The 17,987-nt window shown below is 48.8% G+C and overlaps 1 protein-coding gene across 1 annotated transcript; it reads left to right on the top strand.

Moving 5' to 3' along the window:
- Window positions 1-12,005: 12,005 nt before the first annotated feature.
- Window positions 12,006-15,866, top strand: LOC135391869 (uncharacterized protein K02A2.6-like). Its single transcript, XM_064622384.1, has one exon. It carries the CDS (start codon window positions 12,006-12,008, stop codon window positions 15,864-15,866), a length of 3,861 nt encoding a protein of 1,286 aa, XP_064478454.1.
- Window positions 15,867-17,987: the final 2,121 nt, after the last annotated feature.

A 17,987-nucleotide genomic window follows, 5' to 3' on the forward strand; every position in this document is an offset into this window, starting at 1 on the left:
CCCTAGCGACGAAACGGTTACATCCCATTTCGCCTATTCCCATTTTGCCTAACCCAGATTACCGGATTAAAGAGGCGGGAGGGGTAACAGCTGTTAGACGAAATGGGACTGCCGTGCAATCTCATTAGGCAAAACGGGACTATCGGAAGTGGGAGTTACTTACACGCTCCGACCCGATGATGACGTGTGCAAGAAATGAATGTTCTCGTCTGACAACTACCTTACGTCGTCCGAAACAAAGACCCTTTACATTTGCATATATAAATATAATGTACAAATATAACAAAAACATTTTACAAACATTTTAAATAGTGACTCCTGATGGACAGCATGACGAATGAAACAAGGCTTCGAGCCAAGTTCAGTGTCACCTGAGCGATGTTAAATATGGAAACTGGTGGCACTATAGTCGTGTTTAATTTAACTCTTTTTTTTTACTTTCGTGTTAGCGCCGCGAAGCTATGAGCGACGGCGAGGTGGCTATGAGCGAGATGTGGCTATGTGGAGATGAGAGGTGGCTTTGAGCGACGTACAGATGAGGACAGATGGAGAGAGGGCAGCAGGAAGGAGTGGGGAGATAGGGGGTTAATATGCGTCTTGGGCAGACTTCAGGGGGAACTGTGCCGGTATTCGTCTCGAAAGTCTTCGGAAAACCCTGGGAAAACCTCAGACAGCACAACCGGTGGTAGGATTCGAACCCACCGCCTCCCAGTTAGCACGACACCACCGAGCGAGACGCCTTAACCCACGTTCAACCTAACTACCGTATTTTCCGGTGTATAACGCGCGCGTTATTCGGTAAAAAGGTGCTCTGAAGAGGGCCTGCGCATTATCTAACGGTGGGAGTTATACACGGAAATATTTTCCGACAGAAATTCCTTTTCTGGTCGGTGTCGTACAAATTCTAGTCTCCTCCAGGGTGTGCTGTGAATTTCTCCCAAATCACTTAGGGTCAGTTGAAAAAGCCGGCGTAGGGCGTTGGAATTAATAAAAAGTTGTGATGCTACTTAAGAATGTCAATGAGCAGTCAATAATTCAGAATGGCGAACGGGACATGATGTCGCACCTCGACGAGTAGAGCTGCAAATTTGGAAGAATTTTGAAGTGCAGAAAACAAAGCTGCCCTTTTAATTAAAAAAAAAATGTAAATAAAAACTATGTTTTCACTCTTGCACAGTGTATATTTGTGAACCAACAGATGAGGGAAGAAACCCTATTGTAATATGAATTATAAATACAGACCTCATGCTTCAGTGAAACCAACAAGGTTGCATGTAAAGTTATATGAAGATCCGAAATTGACTTTTAGCAGCATGCCAGAGGACCGCCTTCTTTCTTACGTAACACGGATTAGTAGGCGAAGTGGGACTGTCTGCAGCATACATTAGGCCAAATGGGACCCCCTGCAGTTCGAGGTTGATGAACCTGCTAAGGGATGGCGAGATAATCTGCTAAGAAGCATTAGGCAAAATGGGAATAGGCGAAATGGGAAGACACGGACGAAACTCCACATTATTAGCCTTAGAAATAAAGTCGTTGTTTTATTGATACTGTAGGCCAATACCTTCAATTGGTTTCACATTCTTTGAACTGGTGCAGTGTATACAATACATGTTCGATCACATGAAATCAACTGCAAATCAGCGTTTATCATTTATATCTATTAAGCCAATTCATTGAATTTCTTCTCTATTCCTTGGGTGCGGTCTTCGCCACACAGCATAGTGGAACACGACGTCGCGAAGGTAGCTTCTCTGCAAAACCCTTGATTCCGTCAGTGAGGAACTTGTACCGGACGGCGACGTAATGAACGAATTGGCTGTCTATTTGTCTTTGAATGTCGTTGAAATTGTGGCGCTAATTCAACAGGTTATGTCTTCTCGTTTCGGCAGGGAAGCACATCTAGACATGCAGCTCTGTGTGTTCTATTCTACATGGATATATTGCAGGATATATCTGAGACCTTGTTGGCCTTCCCAACTACCTTTATTGGTACTACAACAAAAGGAAACAGAAGCTAGAGACTTTTGGTACATCTGCCAAGCTCAGACCATGTTGGGAGTTTCTTTGTAAATTCAGATGAATAATTTTTGTGTGTTGCCACTTTGGTACCACAGTTAAAAATTAGCGTCACTGTTTTAGTTTCAGGCTGCACGCCGTTGAAAGTTAACATAAGGCTGCAAAAATATAATTAGTATCGAAAATATGCTTGTATTCTACTTCTAAATCAACATCCGATCGGGACGCAATTTCGAAGTCCCAGTGATATCATGAAAATACATCATGGTTAGACAACGCTAGGACGTTTCGAATGACGTTTTATTTACATCAACGGGATATTTCTTACGGATCAGGACTTCAGGATCATTTCAGAACGTCCATGGGACATCGGTGGTTTATTGAGCTTTGCCGACATCGTCATTCACAAGCGACGCGTTTAGAAGGCAAGGAAATACCAAATGCTCGGTGCCGTCGTTGCGTCACATCACGCATCACGTGCCATCGGTTGCAAACAAACTCGCTTGCTCGTGCGGTGCACCTCGCGATCCAAGCACGCCATCGTTAGACGCGCCGTCGGAATAACAAAAGTTGCATGGGTCATTCCTGCAAGGTCGATCGAGAACGAGCGATCCTCTTGTACCGAAAGTGTCAGTCACGTGCAATCGGTAGCTCGGAATAGGGCCTCAGCAATGAGATGTAGTCAGACTTGTGCCCGTTACTGAAAAAAAAAAAAAAAATTATTACCGTTACCAATTACTCGACTTCAAATATAATTGTGTAACGATTAGAAAAGTAGCGAGTTACTCCGGTCGTTACTTTGCATTCGAATTATACCAGTCTTTGTGTGCCTCAGAAAAAAAAAAAATAATAATAAAAAGGAAAGCGTTGAACTTTGCTCTTCGTCCGTCCCGATTTTTCTATGCAGACGTCAATGTGGCAGTCATGGCACAGTTGCGTCTAACTACCGCTAGGCGTACCAGGGGTCGTTTGTTTCTGCGCGAGTGGCACCCCCAGTGATAGGGCGATGCAACTGTGCACCACTGCCACGTCTTATTGGAAATACACGGAGCGAAGTTCGCGTTGCTAACGATTTTATTGCTCACAGTTTGGTTACCACGATTTTTTTCTCGATTTGTGCCGCATAAATGCATCATCTTGCGCCGCTGGAAGTTCGTACGGTATGCAGGGAACGCGCTATGTGCGCAAACGTGGGGCTACTTTATCGGCGCCCACCCTGCACATTGCAGCCCGTCTGGACAAAGGTGTATGAGGAGCTCAACTGATTTCGAGTTTAGAGGTCAGCGGCAAATATCAGAACACAGTGGGAAGCATGCACTGACCCTTTGCATGCACGCTGCCGGTCCGTCCGGGCTCATAGGGAACATATTTATTCTCGGTATATTCTCGACCTCAGTAGGTCACCTGATCTCTGCAGTCATTCCAAGTGCTAGGTCCATACAGGGTTCATTAGTCACCATAGGCATCACCGTGTATTTCCAAGATGGGCTATGCGGTCGTGAACGTCGAGGAAGAAGACGCTTTTTTGTGTGCTCCACATAAGAAAACTACAGCAGTGAAACGTGTAGAGATAGGAGAATTAATGTACGCTGGCAAGCAAGAAGAAAATTTGAAGAATATTTCTGTGTGTGGGAGAGATTTACTAAACGGATTTCACATTGGTACTATACAACAAGCACAACACACACATAACATACACACAAGGTCAACGATACAGGGCGATGCAAAATGCGGCTATTAACAAATGAGAGGCAATGAATGATAAATTATCATGGATGGGGGAAAATGTGGGTGGTGAAAAAAGGTTTACAAAATATGAATTCGCTTATGACGGGACGCCAGCGATGGTGACGAGACCGCCGACAGCGGGAACAGAAGGGTGATGGCCCCAACGGCGCACAAAACCACCTTCCCCTAGCGCAAGCAGTTCCCTCTGGAGGACGCGAACCCGCAAAGATCGCACAAGCAGGAAGATCGGGACGTCGCGCCAACGCTGCACCACAGCCTTTTACCAGTCACCCCACAAAACCTGTGCCCCACAAGCCGTCACAAGCACACTGTAACGCTGGCTGGCACATCACCGGTCAAGGGGTATTGGGGACATAATGTTTGTATGCCGCCTGACTAGCTGCCAGAATATGCGGGCTATGCGGCATTCGAAGAGTTCATGACAGTTGGTCTCCACACTGGTACAGTATGGGCAGATATTCGTCGGAGTATGTCCCACGTAAAACTCCACAGTGTGTCGAACAAGGAAGAAGGGAGCCACCAGCACACAGCCCTGCTCCACGCGATGTTGTCCACTTGCTGAAGACGGTGGGCCCAGATTGTGCTACTGCACGCCTCGTCCCGCAAAACTGCCTGCGACATGTGAGCGGGGCTGGTGGAGTTCGGGTTCACAGGGGTAGTGATCCGAGCCAGCATGCGATGTTATGCGTGAATGACAGCATGGAACCGCCGTGGTGATCGTGCTGCCGGGCGTGACGGTGCAAACGACTCCGGTGAAAGAGTGCGCACCAGAGACCCCATCCAGTACGTTAGAAGAACTTGCGTGGGCGATGGCTCTCCACAAAGGATTCGCAGTACGGTCTTGAGTGCGATTCCCCGATTCATTAGGGCCACGTCTGGAAGGGATAGGCCCCCTCGAAACACTGGAAGACTAAGGAAGATGCGGGCCACAGGCCTATTGCGCCTCTTCTGCCAAATGAAGGCTAAGATGGTAGTGTGGATCCGCGAGACAACCGAGCGCGGTGCGATCAGCACATGACTCAGATGCCAGACGCGTCCACAGTCTCGTGCATGCTCCGGCCCGAACGCTGCACGTTTGGGAGGGATGTATTATTGCCGGCAGGACACTCTGGATGCGCTGGGCCAATATATATGACTATAAAGTTTATAATCACAATTCAAAAGCGTAACAGGACGTCAGTTTTCTGGGTACGCGAGATCACCGCTGTTGTTGGCGAGCACAATAATGTGCCCGAAGCCAAAGGACTCGGGGAATGCCACCCCACCCAGGCAATGTCGCATAAGCTCAAAGACGAAAAGGCGGATGGTAGGCCAGAAAGTTGCGTAAAATTCAGAAGGCATGCCATCAGTGCCCGGGTTATTACCAGAGGCTGCCCTGGATACAGCGTTCTTCAATAGTCAGCGGAGCCTGAACGGAACGTTGATCTGCAAGTGAAAATACGGCAAGGCGTCAAGAAAATCACTGTCCTCGGTACTCACAACTGGTGTGCTGGTGTAAAGAGAGCGGCAGAAAGCTTCAAAGCCGCCTACTACCTCTTGTGGGTCCTCAGTAATAGTGCCGTTGGTGTCACGAAAGCTGTTAGGTGGCAGCTGGCTGCTGTGCGAACGACGAGCACAGTGAAGGTAGCGCACGGCATCGAGACCAGCAAGCGGCTCAGACTGGATGTGACGCATACGAGCAGCCCCAGCTGGCGACCGAAGGAGGAGCCTATATCGCTCCTGGAGACTCTGAAGGTATTCCTCCATCATAGGGGTTAACGGACCCCCCTGCGCACTGCACGTATCTTTACAGCAAGCCGTCTCAGAAGAGCGTTCCGCCTCCTGGCGCGCTGTTGGCCCAACAACTGAAACAGGCGCCGTGTCCATATCTTGAAAGCTTCTCACGACTCCGGGGAAGGAGAATGACGAGAGAGGTATCCAGCTATTCTGGATCGAGCCTCAGTCACATAGGCGTCATTGTAGAGAAGCGAAGTGTCCAGTCTCCAGCGCGTGCCATGGGCAGCTTCAAAGTGCGCCATGTCCAAGGATAGCAGGACCGCGCTGTGGTCGCTCACATAAACACCGAGCTGGTTGGTGGGGGACAACAACGCAGTCCACAAGACAAGAGCGAATACTTGAGGGTATATAAAAGCGGTAGATCCTGCTCGAGGATCCCGCCCGTAACCACGTCGCCGAGTATAGAGACCCGCGCAGGGCTCTCAAAGCGTCGGTAAGGTTACGGTGCACCAGTAGACGTCTCAGCTCGCGGGCACTCCACGTCGGCCTTCCCCGGCCATGTCCACGTACGTCGCGGTTAGAATCCAGCACACAGTTGAAGTCCCAACCGAGAATAGCCCCGGAGAGGGGTATGAAGCTCGTATCCAAATCTAGGACGAAACCGTTAGCTTCGGAAGCTTGTGCCGGGGCGTAAATGGCTGCGAACACTGCAATGGTCTGTGAACTTGACTACGTCGGAGAGGCAGGTAAAGTGAACCTCCTGCAGAAGGAGCAGATCACACCTTACGCTACGAGCGAACTGTATTACTTTTTCCTGCTTTGCTGCAGTTCGGAACCCCTGCACATTGAGAGTCAGTATGCGTAGCACGACGTAAGAGATTAGGGCAAACCACGGTGTTCCTGTTCCCATGGTAGGCGGCTAGTTATGAAACATGTCCACGTCGTCGCAACACGAAACGGTTTCGGCTTTTTTTGTGTGTGTGGGCATTGTCTTCCGCGCAGCGGGGTCGCTATCACTGGGTGAAGAGTGGCAGCAGTGTTTCCCGGAGACTCCAACGGCAAGGTCGTCAACGACTAGATCACACAACTTTGCGGCTTCATCATGAGATCCCGCCAGAGAGTAGAGTGACGTTGATGAACCAGGAGATGAAACTAAAGGGCTCACTTCATCACCGCTGGTGGCAAGGCCAGCTCCCTGCCCATGACTGAGCACGTGCAGACCATCGGGGCCCTCCAAGTTATTAGACCCGTATGGAAGTTCACTTGCTGGTTCGTCACAGGAAGAAAACAGAACCTTCTCCACGGCGTCCACTGCCGACGCAGTCTCAGCAGACGACGTCGCCTCGGAAGAAATAGGCTCATGGCTAGCGGCTTCACTCCCCAAGGCGGGAAATTCCGCATCATACTTCACGTGGACTACTTGCTGAGGGGGTGCAGCAGCAGACACAGGGAGGGCAGCCGTCCTCGATCCGAGACTCTCTCCATTTGCAGCTGACGAGTATGACCTGCGCATGACACAATCCACCGTGGCGTGACCTTGGCCGCAGCGGAGACATGGGGCTCTGCAGCCGACGGTGTGGTGACCAAATACGGCGCATCTTTCACAGCGAGGTGCCTTGCAGTCACCGCGGATGTGCCCCTCCGACCCGCACCTTCCGCAAACCTTCTTGATGCCCTTATAGTCTACCAATGCACGATCAGACCCAACAGTGAGGAAGTTGGCTCCCGGCTTCTTCATCTCGAACTTCACTATGCGAGTCCCGTTGCGGATGGTAGGGCGGTCCTTGTATACTGGAAACGAAAATGCCAGCACAGTGCCGTAAGGCGCCAAGGCACGCACCAGTTCATCGTCGGGAACATACTCCAGAAGTCGCTCGATAGTGAGATAGGCAGTTCTTGTCGAAGAAACTGGGTTAAGAAGAACGTCAACCTCCTAAAAGGTTACCTTTCCAACTCCGAAGACCAGATCGCGTGCTCTCTGGTTCGAAACAACAACTTGAAAGTTCAAGCCACCCCGATGCTGAATGGAATGAACCGGGTCGTCGACCAGCTGACAGGTAGCGTCGAGGGCACCATCTACGGAAGCCCCGTCGGGCACAGTGAAATTGAAGGCATGGCCTTTAGGAGACCTTACGACACAAAGAGCAGCCGAGACAGTAGCCGCGAGAGCGGGAGCGGTGGGCGTCGGCCCAGCTGACATCGTGAAACGGACCGGGGGCAGAACGGGGGTGGGGGGATCATTCTTAATCTTAATAGAGAGCAGTGAAGGCATGTCCGTTCGCAATCGCTTGTACGTAGACGCTCCTTACTTCGCGTGATTTGTGTGTGTGTGCGTGTTTTCCTTCATCCCTTCGGTAACACTTTAAGTAGCTACGTGCCTTTCTTACTCGCAGATCACAAGACACCATTCCAGGATAAATGAATGTTTCAACGGAGGAATGCCACTAGAATTTGTCTGCGCTTCTTGAGAAGGCGGTTGTGTGTGTTGTGTCGCGTGTTCCGCGTCATGTCGTCCCTGGATAGTAACCAACTCGCTAGCGTCGGCGCTCTCTTGGATTACCCCAAGACAAGCCGCCTCCTTGGAAAAAGGTACGTTGTCCCGCTATGCGCCTTTGAGCCGCGATTCCGCTTTGCGGCTTCTTTCTCCGTCTCCATGTGTGTACCTTATTTGCCGAAGTCACTCAGACACACAACGTAGGACTGGAGAAATGGAAGGCGTCGTCCCCGGCTCTACCGAAATCGCTTGTTGGTACAAAATTTGGTTAACTTGACAATTCCACGCCAAGTGATCCAGAGGTGTCGCTCGACCGCCTGTGGAATTTTATGCTAATTTTTTTGGCGGTTCCTTATGACTCCGAAAGCAACGGAACATTGGTGTTTTCTAACGAAATTGAAATTTATAGGGTGCGGAGCCCCTCAAAGATGCAGTGCTAGGCGAAAACATATGTCATTTTAAGCAGGTATCACGGCCCCCATAAGGCACGTTGTTATCGTGTTAAAAAGCGTCTTATTTAATGGGGGAGACTTCATTTTACCGTATGTAAGCGATTTTCACCATCGCACTCGACGGGCTCGACGCTTGTGGCGTGCCAGAAATTTTCAAAGTTTGTGCAAGTTTACCAATTTTTTGCAATATAAAATTTTAGAATTTCTTTTTGAAATTTTAGAATTTCTTGTACAATTTTTTTTCCATGTAGCCCTGGTGTTGTACTTTCAACACCAAAAAAAATCAAACCCCGCCGGTGCAATGTTAGCCGCACTAAAAAAAATCGCGAGGTTGTAAACATTCGACAAAAACATTTTTGACCGAAAAATTCGTGTGAGGAGGTTGGGATAGAAGCGTGATCAAGGTGTCATTCGATGCACCGTGTTCCTAGCAAGGCTTAGCAAAAAAATCTCAGCAGGTACTTTTTGTTAAACTCAAATAATATTTTTTTTAATTGAAGGTAAGTTCGCAAACGTGTATGCGCGCTGCGGCGCAGTGCACCGAATGTACAACTGTGCGGGTCACTTCCAAAACACTAGACATATTGGAAACACTAGGCTGTCGCATTATTGAAGAGAAAATAACGGTTGCAAACACGTGTTTGCCTCCTTCGAGACCCGTCGGTTGTACAGTGAGCGCTCATCATGCTGGCCATTTTGCGCTCTAAGGAAACTTGGAGCCAGCTCGCGATGGTGCTAAGTACGAGATAAGTAAAGACGTGGAGAGTGGGGTCCATTCAGGCTTTTGGTATCGTATGGTTTATTTTTGACCGTGTGGCATCCGTCAGTCGAGTCCTTGACATGAGTAGAGTAATCACGACATGAACAATGATCAAGGACTGCCTGCACCGAACACAAGCGGAGAATGCTTTCACCAGTAAGTCCTTTGGATGTGCCATTGTTCCTTTCATTTCCTTTTTTTTTTGCATGTGTGTGTGTGTGTTAATTCATTCCAGTATTCGGAAGAGAAACTTTTAGCTGTGCACTCCTCTTGCACTGGTATAAAACTTACTTAGTATAGCTGTCATGTACGATCTTTTCGCTTTGTGCACCAACAGTTGAGATGTACGTATAAGAGAAAATTGGGCCAGTCACGGGTGCTATCACTTTCGATACCGGATAAGCTACTTCCGGGCATTTGTGTTGTGTACAGAGCTATGATACATGTACTGCGTTATTCCGGTCAGGTCTAACGTTTCTTTCATAGTCATCTTTCATACGGGGGATGGTAATTTCAGGGAAACATGGGTGAGCGTACGAGGACATGCACATTTATACTGCTTGCCATGTGAATACACTTTAGTGTATAAGCAAGACCTTAAAAATGACTTCAGGGAGATCTGGGACTTTTCGACTTGTTCCTTTGCTTAGATCTTGATTTTCGCAGTTCAACTCACAAAAAACCGCTAACTTTACCCCTTGTTACCGTTGTTTCATGGTAGTTATCAAACTCCAAGGAACAAAGCGATAAGCAACATAAGCGATAAGCAACATATCTCCCTGAAGTCATTTTTAAGGTCAGGCTCAAGCACTAGACCTCACACGGCAAGCAGTCTGTACTCGTACGCTCGCCAATGTTTCTCTGAAATAACCATCCCCCGTATGAAAGATGACTATCAAAGAAACGTTATACCTGACCTGAATAACCCAGTATCATAGTTTTGTACAGAGCAGGAATGCCCGGAAATAGCGTATCCGATATCGAAAGAGATAGCACCCGTGACTGACAAAATTTTTCTCTTATACTTACGTCACATCTGTTGGCGCACAAAGCGAAAAGATAATACGTCACAGCTACTAAGTAAATTTTATATACGTGCAAGAGGACTAGACAGCTAAAAGGTTCTCTTCTGAATTCTGGAATGAGTTAACACACACATGCAAAAAAAAAACACAAAAAAATGAAAGGAACAATGACACATCCAAGGCACTTACTGGTGAAAGCATTCTCCACTTGTGTTCTGTACAGGCAGTACTTGTTCATTGTTCATGTCGTGATTACTCTAGTCATGTCACCGACTCGACTGACGGATGCCGGACGCCACACTGCCAAATATCAACCATATGGTACCATGAAGCCTCAATGGAGCCCAATCTCCATGTCTTTACTTATTTCTCACTTAGCACCACCGCGAGCTTGCTAAAAGTTTAGTTAGAGCGCAAGATGGCCAGCTTGATGAGCGCTCACTGCACAACCATCGGGTCTCGAAGGAGGCAAACACGTGTTTACAACCCTTATGTGTTCTTCAATAATGCGACTGCCTCGTGTTTTCTTTCCCTCTAGTGTTTTGTGAGTGACCCGCTGAGTTGTTCATTCGGTACGGTGCGCCGCAGTGCGTATACACGTTTGCGAAGTCACCTTCAATTAAAAAATTATTATTGGACTTTAACAAAAAGTGCATCTGATATTTTTTGCTACGTCTTGCTAGGAACACGGTGCATCGAATAACACCTTGATCACGCTTCTATCCCGACCTCCTCACACCGATGTTTCCGTCAAAAATGTTCATTTTGTCGAACTTTTACAACTTCCCGATCTTTTACTGCAGCTTACATTGCACCGGCGGGGTTGGATTTTTTTACGTTGAAAGTACAACACCAGGGCTATATTACAAAAATTTTTAAAGAAATTCCAGAATGTTGTATTCCAAAAGAAACGGTAAACTTGCACAAACTTTGCAAATTTCGTGCACGCCACAAGCGTCGCGCCCGCCAATGCGGTAGTGAAAATTGCTTACATACGGTAAAATGAACTCTCCCCTATCAGATAAGACGCTTTTCAACATGCTCCGTGCCTTACGAGGGCCGTAATGCTTGCTTAAAACGACATAGGTTTTCGCCAAGTACTACTGCATCTTTGAAGGGCTCTGCACCCCATAAATTTCAATTTCGTTAGAAAAGGCCAATGTGCTGTTGCTTTCGGAGTCATAAGGAACCACTAAAAAATTCACATAAAATTCTAGGGGAGGGGGGGGGGGTCGAGCGGCACCTCTGGATCACTTGACGTGGAATGGCCCAACTGTGATGGCATTGTGTACGCAGTATGTCACAGCTTTCTACAAACAATAATTTCATAGATCTTTTCTCATTAACAGCGATGGTTGTGTTAGTGCTCTGTCTGTCAGGCTGACCGAAGATGCGATTAGTTATGCGTATTGTTGGGGTTGTAGGCAGCCCTATGGTCATGGGCAAGAGAGAGGTAGAGGAAGAAGTGTAGAACTGACGTTTTGGAACGAACTGCGCAGTTGGACTGACGTTGTGTGATTTTGGTGGATTCTTTGGCAATTACAATAAACCTACATTTTAATACTGGCGACGAGGGAGCAGCATGAACCACGCAAGACTTGGAGAATTCACTGCCGGCTCAGACTGGACATCATGGCGTGAACGTCTCGAGTTTCTATTCGAGGCAAATGACGTACGGGACGCAGCAAAGAAGCGTGCGTTGCTTTTCACTTGCATCGGAGAAGAAACCTACAACAAGGTTCGGGCTCCTACATCCGTTATCGCCATCACAGGTACCCTATCATGAAATTATGGACAAATTAAATCTCCATTTCGAGCCGGGACCTTCCGAACTGCTAGGCCGATGGCGTTACCACAAGAGGGATCAAAGACCCCAGGAAAGCATTTCAGAATACGTGGATGCCTTGAGAGCTCTCGCCAAGGACTGCAACTTTGGCACCTGGTACGCTGGAACATCGCAGACTGTTGGTACATCACCGGATGCAACGCCATCCACGTCACGCGCAACCGAGCCAGAGGCATCAACCACAACGACTCCTTCTACTGTCGGAACTCCTGCAACCACGACTCTTCCACTGGAGATAATGTTGCGGGATCGATTCATCTGCGGGCTACGTGACGTCCACGTACAGCAGCGATTACTCTCAGAGCGGAGTATCACCTTTCAAAAAGCTTTTGACATCGCAAAAGCTATGGAGTCGACAGTCCAGCAACAGTCAAGCATGCGTAGTACGGAAGGCAACAAGATTCTCAACACGACGACAAAGCAACGGAATTCAAAGACGGGGACCAAACAAACTTCCCGTTGTTACCGTTGTAATGGAGATCACAATGCTCAGAACTGCCGATTTCGGAAGTCAGTCTGTAATTTCTGTAAGAAAACTGGACATATTGAAAAGACTTGCATCAGTAAGAAGCGGCAGCAGTCTGGTAAGACTACTGATCACGATAACACTCGCCAGTCTCAACAACACCGGCAAACGAACTGCATTGAGGCTACAGAGACTGAGGCGTGGGCAGACCTTTTCTCACTACGCACCTCAAGACAAGCAACGAATCGTTACACCATAGAGGTAACGTTAGACAACCGCCCTTGCGTTTTCGAGGTGGACTCGGGAGCATCATTCTCCATCATAAGCGAAGAAACATTTCACCACCTCTGGAATAACGACAGGCCTACTTTGCACAGCGCAACTTTTGACCTAAAGACGTGGACTGGTACTCCACTACAGGTACGAGGCAAAGCGAGAGTGCACGTCAAGCTACAGCACACAGAGGCTGAACTGGATCTCTACGTCGTTGCTGGTTGCGGCGTAAGCCTTCTTGGACGGGACTGGTTCGAACCTCTGGGAATTTCAGTGACTGGGATTAATACAGTCGCCGCAACAGAGTGTCAAGCCTTGCTAGACGAGTTCAAAGAAGTATTCCAGGGCAACATGACTGGACATGAAGGAAATCCTATACATATTGACGTACAGCGGAACACTGCTACGAAATTCCTGAAGAGTCGCACCGTGCCGTTAGCATTAAGACATGACGTCGACAAAGAGCTTAGAAAGCTTCAGCATCAAGGAATCATCGAACCTGTTTCATCTTCGCTCTGGGCTACGCCCCTTGTAACTGTGCGCAAACAGGACGGCACACTTCGATTGTGTGGTGATTACAGAAGTACTGTAAATGTGGCTGTGGCGAAAGCTGCATACCCACTACCGACAGTAGACGACATGCTCAGTATCGTCCAGGGGGGCAAGATATTTTCGAAGCTAGATCTTCAACAGGCCTACCAGCAGCTTCGGGTGGACAAACCCACGTCAGAGCTGCTTACGTTGAACACATCCAAAGGACTCTTCCGGGTCACTCGCTTACCTTTCGGTGTATCCGTGGCTCCGATCATCTTTCAAAGATACATGGACACGCTACTCTCTGGATTAGAGGGCGTCGGAGCCTACTTAGACGACATTTTAATAACGGGGTCCACTCAGGAAGAGCACAATGAACGTCTGCGTGCAGTACTCCAACGGTTGCGTAAAGCTGGACTGAAAGCACGTTTCGACAAATGCCTTTTTGCGGTTCCTGAACTGGAATACCTAGGATATCACATCCAATCTACAGGCATCACTCCGACCAGGAGAAAGGTACAAGCCATCATCGACGCTCCTGCACCACGTAGCAGGAAGGAACTTCAGTCATTTTTGGGCCTCTTAAGCTTCTACAACCGTTTCCTGAAGGATAGAGCGACAGTGGCGGAGCCTCTGTACCGGCTGCTCGACAAAGAGACCTCCTGGAAGTGGGGACATCAAGAACAAAGCACGTTCGAAGAACTAAAACAGCTTCTGGTGAAGGCACCTGTTTTAGCACATTTTGATGAATCCCGGCCGATCATCCTTTCCTGTGATGCCTCACCATACGGAGTTGGGGCCGTTCTCTCTCAACAAACAGTCGACGGAGATGAGCTTCCAATAATGTTTGCTTCGCGCACACTGGGTACTCACGAGAGGAACTACGCACACATGGACAAGGAGGGTCTGTCCATCGTTTTTGGAATGAAACACTTCCATCACTTTATTGCAGGCAGACACATTACGGTGTTCACGGACCACAAACCGTTATTGGGAATCTTGAGCCCTAACAAACAGATTCCTCAGATGTTGTCACCCCGAATGATTCGCTGGTGCCTTTTACTAAGCGCATATGACTATACCTTGGTATATCGCCCTGGAAATCGGCATCAAAACGCAGACGCATTGAGCCGTCTCCCATTGCCCATATCCGTCGATGGTCAAGCATCACTGGGTGACGTACTAATGCTAGAAGCACTCCACTGCGATCCACTGGATGCTAACCAAGTGGCACAGCTTACTCAACGTGACGTCATCTTGTCACGGGTCTTGGAAAGTGTCCAACGGGGAGATTTCTCAGATTGGAATACAGAAGACCTTCTTCCCTATAGACGTCGAAGGTCGGAACTTGCCGTCTGTAAAGGTTGCCTCACGTGGGGTTCCCGGGTCATAATACCTCAGAAAGCTCAGCCCTTGGCACTACAAATGCTACATGCAAACCACCCAGGAGTAGCAGCAATGAAGAGCACTGCTCGAAGTCATTTCTGGTGGCCAAGACTTGACCACGACATCCAGTTAACATTTGACAGATGTCACACGTGCCAAACTTGGGCGCGTGCAAGTCCAGCCTTCGTGGATGAAGACTTCAAACGCCTTGATGCTCCTTGGCATACGCTACATATCGACTTCGCGGGTCCAATGGACGGTTGGTCATACCTCATCATAGTCGATGCATTCTCGAAATGGCTGGAGGTGAGACGGCTACGAACCACTACCTCTCGAAACATCATACAGGAGCTACGTAATGCCTTTGCGACATTTGGCATACCACGTGTTCTCTTCTCGGACAATGCTCCAAATTTCGTTTCCGGAGAGATGTCCGAATTCTGCAAGCGTAACGGAATCAAGCAACGTACAAGTGCCCCGTTCCATCCAGCCACAAATGGCCAGGCCGAAAGGATGGTCGCTGAAACAAAAAAAGCACTTCACAAGCTCACTGAGAACAACACTCAGTGTCGTCTGGCACGTTTGTTGTTTCGACAGCATAGCACAGTGTCAAAGACAACCGGGAAGACCCCCGGAGAACTGCTGTTTGGTCGCCCCCTGACAACAGCTTGGAATTTAATGCATCCTCAGGAGCATTCAGACAACATGCCCAACGAATCAAGCCAAACGACTGAGAAATACAAAGTAGGGCAGCCAGTTTATATTCGGATGTTCCACAGCGGGCCGCGATGGCTTCCGGCAACAATACTAAAGCAGACGGGTCGATCTTCATTTGCTGTCACGTCTACCGACGGAAGACTCCATCGCCGCCACGTTGACCACATCAAGCGCCGAATCCTTGACAAAAAGGATATAACTGGTGATACTGCAGCCATGGTAACTGCACCCAGCCTTTTGAATTTCCCTCCATCCACGGACACCGAGCAGACACAGCAGAGTACGTCGCAGGAACCAGCCTTCCCTTTACTGACTACAGACCAGGCAAGCGGGCAGGCTCAGGGCACTCAGCAGCCAAACATGCGAACGGGACGTTTTGGGCGTGTCATCAAGACTCCGGCACATTTGAAAGACTTTGTCGTAACTTAGTCGGGGGGAGTGTTGGGGTTGTAGGCAGCCCTATGGTCATGGGCAAGAGAGAGGTAGAGGAAGAAGTGTAGAACGGACGTTTTGGAACGAACTGCGCAGTTGGACTGACGTTGTGTGATTTTGGTGGATTCTTTGGCAAGTACAATAAATCTACATTCTAATACGTATACTGCTTGGTCAGTTGACTGTACAGCAAACGCCAAAGTGTGGTTCTTTGTATTAGGGTGATACCGCTTGCGTTTCTTTTTTAAGCTCACACCGTTTCAGAATAAATTTCCACCCAAAATGTATCTAAACAGGTGGCGCAATGTGCCTTCAGAATGACGTCATGATAGAGACGGTCAACGCATCCATCCGTTGCGCAGATTTGAAATAAATGACGCCAGAGATGACGTCAGCAGTATGAAAAATAAGTAGTGCATAATTAGCCATGATACGTTCACTTTTGCGCACTTCGTTTGCGTTTTATTCCCTTTCCCTGACCGAACCATGCTAATCACCAAGGGCAACAATAGCAGACGAGAACTGAGAAAGATAAATCATATCAGGTTTAATGACACACGTCAATTCGAAATGCATACAGTAATCACGGATTTTGATAAATCCGAACAGAAGGGCATCATGGTGACCACACAGAAATTAGGAAGGTTGACTTAAGATCAGTTTCTCACGTAGAGCTATATGTACACGTAGTGATTAGACGTTCGCATTTCTTCAATGAGTGGCCATAATGGGTACATTGACAAAAAAAAAAAAAAACATGACAGCGTTGGTGCACAGCTGATTCCTGCTAGAACTCACGCCATCTTGGCCGGTCATGCCATGACGATTTTCTTCTCTCTTTTTTTTCGTGAGGCCAGCAGCAGAGGATGTATTGTATTTGTGGCGTCCCGTGGAAGACGAGGATGACGCGCCTGTGCTGCCTCGCGCTACTGCGCCTGGCAGCCAGTTCTACCGGCACCGTCCTAGCGTGAGGCCACGTCCATCTGCCTGCTGGGACATTCTATCATCGCCGGTCGGGACTCATGTAGGGGAAGACCATCGTCCTCTACATTTGGTGACCCGAACAGCGAACACCATGTTAGGCGTAATTCGGCCCCTCAACATCCTAAATTTTTCGGCAAACCAGCAGCGAACCACCCTCTAGCAGGCAAGGCACACCGGGACCACTGTTCCACCGGGGACACGCAGGGAGACCACAGTAGGCTGACTTTCCGGCCTCCACCTGCTTTATGATGGTCCTCCCGGCACATCTCTGGCGGCAACCACCATTCACGCTGTCGTACCGGTCGCGGTACTATCGCCCACTCAGCAACGCACTCACCCAGCAACAATCAGTACTCAGCAACTCACTCACTCAGCAACAATAAACGCTCGGCAGCAATCACTCAGCAAGCACTCAGCGCACTCAACAAGGGCTCAATGCACTCAGCAGACACTCAACACAATTAGCAACCACTCAACCAATCGGGATTCACATCTCATCACTGGAACCCGCCCGGATCGCAATGCTCTTGTTCCCGCCATCCCGCTGCTGCTGCATCAACATCCACAAGCACAAGCCGTGTGTCCAGTCATCCACCATCCACGGGTAGTCCTCATTCTCCTCTTCATGATATCGACGCGGACTCCAATCCCATGCACCGCTCCGCGTGTGAGGGGGGGAGTGATGTGACGGCCCGTGGAAGACGACGACGACGCGCCTCTACTGCCTCGCGCTACTGCGCCTACAGCGCGCTACAGCTGATTCCTGCTAGAACTCACGCCATCATGGCCGGTCATGCCATGACGATTTTCTTCTCTTTTTTTTTTTCGTGAGGCCAGCAGCAGAGGATGTATTGTATTTGTGGCGGCCCGTGGAAGACGAGGACGACGCGCCTCTGCTGCCTCGCGCTACTGCGCCTGGCAGCCAGTTCTACCGGCACCGTCCTAGCGTGAGGCCACGTCCATCTGCCCGCTGGAACATTCCATCATCGCCGGTCGGGACTCATGTAGAGGGACACCACCTCCTCTACATCTTCATCTGTTCACACGTGTTAATCTTGGTCTACAGCTCCGAGATGTGAACGTTGCTTCCTGTGTAACCCAAAAAGTGTACGACCTCCGTATTACAATGCACGG

The sequence above is a fragment of the Ornithodoros turicata genome, chromosome 1 (assembly GCF_037126465.1).
Source record: "Ornithodoros turicata isolate Travis chromosome 1, ASM3712646v1, whole genome shotgun sequence".
Classification (NCBI taxonomy): Eukaryota; Metazoa; Arthropoda; class Arachnida; order Ixodida; family Argasidae; genus Ornithodoros; species Ornithodoros turicata.